Here is a 5,897-nt window from a genome sequence, read left to right on the forward strand (position 1 = left end):
TAAAAGTTATAAAAAAATATATTAAGAAAAGTAATTATAATTTTATTTATTTATATTATAAATAAGTTAATATAAAAAACATAAATACAAATATATTAAAAAGTAACATTTTATTTTCAGCTCGGTTAGGTTCGCAAGCCACTTGAGCTAGTTATTGCAAAGCTCAAACACAGTTCAACCAAGTATTCAACTCAAACTCAATTACTATGAGCTAAATTCGAATATTTAGCAAGCCGAGCTTGAATAGCTTGTGAATAGGCTGGGACCTACACCCCTAGTGCTAAGTCTGGCCCTTGAATTTTTTAAGCCCTGTTTGAGAAGAGTACAAGCATCAGTTCAATGCATATATATACATGCACTATGGTTCATTTTTGCATGTGTTTGATACCAATGTATTTGTGTATTCAAAATGACAATAATCAAGAATTCTAAAATATATATTTGTATTCGAAGTGAGAAAGAAAGTTTGCATGTCTGAAATGGATGTGAACATTTTAATATAAAAAAGGTAGGCTTCAGTCTTAAGATTTGTGTTTATATCTATCAAATCTAAAAATTGTTTGACAAAATTACAAAACTGTCATTCCAAAATGAAATTAACTTTTCATTTTTTTATGAACAAGACATATTTATGTCAGATCCATATAAGAATTTGAAGAATCAGTGATGTTTTCTTTGTTTGGTTGGCCAATTATACCAATTTATGAAAATCAGCAAAAAAATAAATCCCTAAAATCGGCCTGGGTGAGAGATCACCACTTTCAGTGATTCCCCAGTTTTCAATTGATTCCAATTTTTTGTTGGGTGAAATGGCATCCTTGCGGTAATCACTAAATCGGATGACAGAGGAAATGATACCAAAAAACAAAAAAGGAACAATTTGTTTCAAATCACTGATTTTAGTAATCACCAATTTTCAAAAAATCAGGTGTGGGGAGTAAACATCACCTTGGTGATTCCTCTTTTCAGTCCAATTTTAATAATAAATTTCTGACGGATTTTTCGATTTCTTAGAAATCAACTAATCTGCCGATTTCTTGAAAATCAATGCCATGACGGAGCCACTTCAGCATTGGAGGAATCAACGTTGAAATTTTTGGTGGGTTGGCTGATTTTGATGATTTTCAAAAAATCGGTCAAAAAAATTCTTGAAAGTTGGTCCCTTTTTTTAGGAATTACCTTTTTTTTCTGTAATTTCTTGATTTTTAACTGATTCCAATTTTTTAAGGATGACATGGCTGATGTGGCATTAAATAACAACTGCAATGTAAAAATAATAGGCCCTTGAACATCAATAACAACTAACAAAATAGACAAAGCCAATTTATCAAAAATCGGCTTATATGACAGAAATGCTCTCAAAACAAAATTTACCATTCTTTTTTTTGAAAAATCATTGATTTCAAAACTCGGTAAGGAAAGAATCAGCTTGATGCCAAACATCACCCAAATAGCAAAATAACATACGATTTTGGAATCGCCGACGTAGCTCTGTCGTGGGAATCGCTGACATGGCAATGATGTGGCGCGATTTACGAGAAATCGGCATCGATCTCAATCCAAACACGGAAACCCACCGCAGTCTATCGCTTTCACCACCAACGATCATTTCAACCGCCTGATGGGAATCACCACAGCCACTGCCTACTTCTTGATTAAGATTCCATGGCAGCATTTCGTTCTTACACGTAGACGCGTTGAAAAACGCGTTTGGTACGCGGGAGTGCTCGTGAGAAACTATAAATAATCTTACAATCCCTCCCCCGATTTCTCCGGAATTCGCAAATCTCTCGTTCATCTTCGCAGGAGGTTTCGGTAATTTCTTCTTACTCAGGAGAAGGTTAATCGGTGAGAGAGCGCTTCTCTTCTGGGATTTCTGCTTTCGTATTAACAGAAACTTATAAGTGATTGTTGTTTGTGCTATTTTCATTTATTACCTAAGCTTCTCTCGGCAATTATCTCTGTAAAACAAGGAATCTTAGATCCGAAATTGCTTTTCAGTTTAGGGTATCTGTATCTGAATCTCCCCTGCTTCATCATTTTCTACGGATTTGATCGTTTGAACTCAAGAGTTTACTGCTTTGGAGATTGATTAGTTTGTTGCTCGATCGGCTGTTTGTTTTCTGTCTAGTTCTTGTTTGGTATCTTCAAAGAATGGCGTCTTGTAACAACCGTTTGAGGATAAGAAAAATTTGATCTGAGTTTTGGGTACTCGTTACCTTGTTTAGTTGAAGTGTTTTGCTTAGAGCTTGTCAGAGTTTATCTTTTCTATTGAAGAAGTTATAGAAGATAAGTTTTCTGGTTTTTTTTGGTAAGGGGAGGGCATCTTTGAATCCGGGATGTGCATGCTGTAGCTTGATATTGCATGTAATACCGCAAAAGTCGGGGCTTTTTCTGGTTACCCATCTGCTTCAGAGCTGGTGATCTTTGAAACCAGAGAGATACCTATGCATTTCATTTGTTGGAAGAAGGCGCCATCTTGTAACCACTTGGGTGTGTGTTGAGTGGTTTTTGTTAGAGTTGGCCTTGGATTGGTAGCATCCCTGTGGTCAATAGATCTTGAGAAATACAAAATTAATTCCTTTGTAAATCTTGCTCTTAAGATCATGGCCAAATACGTTTACCTTACGATAGAAGAGTTGGCCTTGCTACCTTGTATCGAATACTGGTTAGCATCTTTGTGGCTGTCTTATTTTGACTGGTACAAATTCTATTTGCTTATAGGATCATGGCCACCAATTTTGACAAGTATATATTATTAGTTAGTAGTTGGGTTGTTGACAGAGATGAACTTCCATTGACTTGTTTTTAGAATCATAACACAATTAGGTGGAGGATGAACGCTCTTCGATATGAGAAAATGAAATATTCCTAAGGTTCCATAACCGGAATAACAACTCTCTTTGCTGTCAAAATGGCTATATGACTATTATAGAAGAGAACCTTAATAAGTCTTAGTGGGCGTTTGGTAACAGCTTTAAGTGGCTGAACTGAATAATTTATTGCTTTATCTTGCAGGGAATAGGTTATTAAGGAGGTTGTGAGTTCTTTAATTGCTGAAGCTGAAGTTGGGTTGATTATTGTACCCTGGAATATTTTATTTTGAATTATTTTGAAATGGTACCGACCATGTTGGCATGAAGTACAAAGTACCAAATTTATTCAAGCAATGCAATATTCTGGAGTAAATAGCCAGATGTTTTAGACTAGCATTTTATTAGTTATACAATCTTTTTGGTTTCTGTTCATATTTTGGTATGGTTAAATGCAAGCTTCTATTGCTTGTATATCACCACACCTGTCTAATCTTGACTGAAATTTATTGTGGCGTGAACTGAATTGGAATTAACAGTGAAGAACAGCAGTATTTATTCTTTAAGAAAGATCAAATTATTGCTCTTGATCACCTTGAGTTTACCATGGACAGCCAATGCCATTTAATTTTTCTGTTTATTGTTCAGAAAAAGCAAACACTCTATGAATTAATATTTAGATTCTGGAGTAAATAGCCAGCTGTTTTAGACTAGCATTTTATTAGTCATACAATCTTTTTGGTTTCTGTTCATATTTTGGTATGGTTAAATGCAAGCTTCTATTGCTTGTATATCACCACACCTGTCTAATCTTGACTGAAGTTTCTTGTGGCGTGAACTGAATTGGAATTAACAGTGAAGAACAGCAGTATTTATTCTTTAAGAAAGATCAAATTATTGCTCTTGATCACCTTGAGTTTACCATGGACAGCCAATGCCACTATATTTTTATGTTTAGTGTTCAGAAAAAGCAAACACTCTATGAATTAATATTTAGATTCCACAATTCTAGGCCAGTCAACCTTGTCCTCCATATCCCAACTAAAATAACCATAATTAAAACTTTAGACCCTTAAATTTATATTATTCATTGTACATTTCGTACAAGATAATACTTGCATGGAAGGATCACTCTGTCTATTTTTACATTATTACATCTTCTTTCAAGCATAATATACAATGTGTAACCTCTTTAATCTACACACCAACCTTTTTTTTTGATAGTTTATCTACACATGTTATTGACTGATCTACATTAGATGGCTTGGTAATTTGGCAAAACTAAAACGTAAAATCCTCACATCCTCATGTTGAAATTATACTGTCACATGCGTATGATCAACTGTGATTTGCACATTTACTTGACCTTTCTGATAGGATTCTATATTGTTCTTAGCTATTTGTTACCTGCGATATGGCAAATGATAGCTTCCGGAAGTGTCTTGTGAAAATATTTATGGTGATAGTGTAAATTTTAGTTTTGCTAGTTTCGAAGCCAGTTTGCTTAGATGAAGCTTATTTGCTTTGAATTGCCTCTAACGGGTCCTTATCTGTCAGTTTGTGTAGCATCAGTCTTAATTGAAGAAAAATGGGTGGTGGAAAGGACAAGCATGATAAGCAGTCAGAAGACAAAGGGCTTTTTTCACATCTTGCTCATGGCATGGCTGGATACCCTCCTGGACATTACCCACCACCACAAGGGGCATACCCCCCTCCACAAGGCTATCCCCCACAAGGATATCCTCCACAAGGCTACCCACAGGCAGGCTACCCACCAGCTGGATACCCTCCGCCAGGGGCATACCCCCCAGCTGGCTATCCTGGTCCATCTGCTCCACATCATGGAGGTATGATTTCGGAGTAATTTTGTAACTTGTTGACAAAGCAAAGTTATGTTGAACTTGTATATTTTCCAGCAAACGATTCCCCTCACCCAAACCCTCACCCCCCTTAAGGTAACATTTCTTGAAATGCTCTCATGATATCCCTGCGATGTAATTTAGAATCTCAAATTAAAATCCCAGGACAATGTTTTGCAGAGGATATAACCTGGAAGAATGCCAGAGTCCTACTTCACAAAAGCAACCAGAGAACTATTAGAATAATAGAGTTTATTAATTATTCCCACCTGTAATTCAAAAATTTGGTGTCTTTGAGTCCAATGAGCAACATTGACTCCAGGAGCAGACAAGAGTTTGTTGTTACAGAGGAATCCGTTTCTCAAATTTTTGGCGTCTGATTTTGTTTTTAGTTACAGTTTAATTATCAAGCCAGAGAAATGAAAACATTGTTGTTGAAATTATGTGATCACTTCCATTTTTTGTTTTGGTAATTGTAGTTGTCATTGAATCCTGACACCCTTTATCTACAGGACATGGACCTAGCATGGGGACAATGCTAGCTGGAGGTGCAGCTGCTGCTGCTGCCGCTTATGGAGCTCACCAGATGTCACATGGAGCTCACCAGATGCCACATGGTGCTCATCATCTGGCACATGGTGCCTACTATGGGCACGGTTCCCACAAACATGGCAAGTTCAAGCACCATGGCAAGTTTAAGCACGGGAAATTCGGCAAGCATGGAAAACATGGATTTGGAAAACATGGTGGCAAATTCATGAAGAAGTGGAAGTAGTTCTTGTGTCTTTCAATGACTGATCTTAATATTTTGCTTTCTACTGGTGCTGGTTATGGATTTTGAATCATACTTTCTTCCCGTAAAGGCATATATAGTCCTCTCACGGTTCTTTGTTATTTATTGCCTGCCTTCATATACAATTTAGTCTCTCTCTCTCTCTATGGGGTTTTCATGATACCCTGTACATAGATGATGAACTAACCGTCCATGACATAACTAACTATTGGTTAATTGAAATAATGTCCAGGGGTTGTTCTTTGTGAGTTACGACATGGTCAACCTTGAAAGTTGAAAGCTAATCTGGCTTGATGTGGTGTGGCCTGCTAAGTTTTCCTTGCTTTGCTCAGTTGCTCCAATGTTCTCTAGTTCCTTCTCCCACAATTGGAGGCTTTTGGAATTCTCCTTACCATCTATGAAGCTGGACTAGTTTCAACTTTAAACTTTCAT

General features: G+C 36.6%; 1 protein-coding gene across 2 annotated transcripts; it reads left to right on the forward strand.

Annotated features, from left to right (window-relative positions):
* The first annotated feature begins 1,690 nt into the window (after positions 1–1,690).
* LOC104603945 (glycine-rich protein A3-like) lies at positions 1,691–5,570 on the forward strand. 2 transcript variants are annotated; one of them, XM_010268124.2, is made up of 3 exons: positions 1,691–1,848; positions 4,371–4,660; positions 5,185–5,570. In XM_010268124.2, exons 2-3 carry the CDS (start codon positions 4,402–4,404, stop codon positions 5,445–5,447), a joined length of 522 nt encoding a protein of 173 aa, XP_010266426.1. In that variant the 5' UTR covers positions 1,691–1,848; positions 4,371–4,401; the 3' UTR covers positions 5,448–5,570. The 2 variants fall into 2 exon arrangements, with proteins under 2 accessions (XP_010266426.1, XP_088756092.1); XM_088899966.1 differs by lacking the exon at positions 1,691–1,848 and adding an exon at positions 3,041–3,120.
* Positions 5,571–5,897: the final 327 nt, after the last annotated feature.

The sequence above is a fragment of the Nelumbo nucifera genome, chromosome 3 (assembly GCF_055504915.1).
Source record: "Nelumbo nucifera cultivar China Antique chromosome 3, China Antique-T2T, whole genome shotgun sequence".
NCBI lineage: Eukaryota > Viridiplantae > Streptophyta > Magnoliopsida > Proteales > Nelumbonaceae > Nelumbo > Nelumbo nucifera.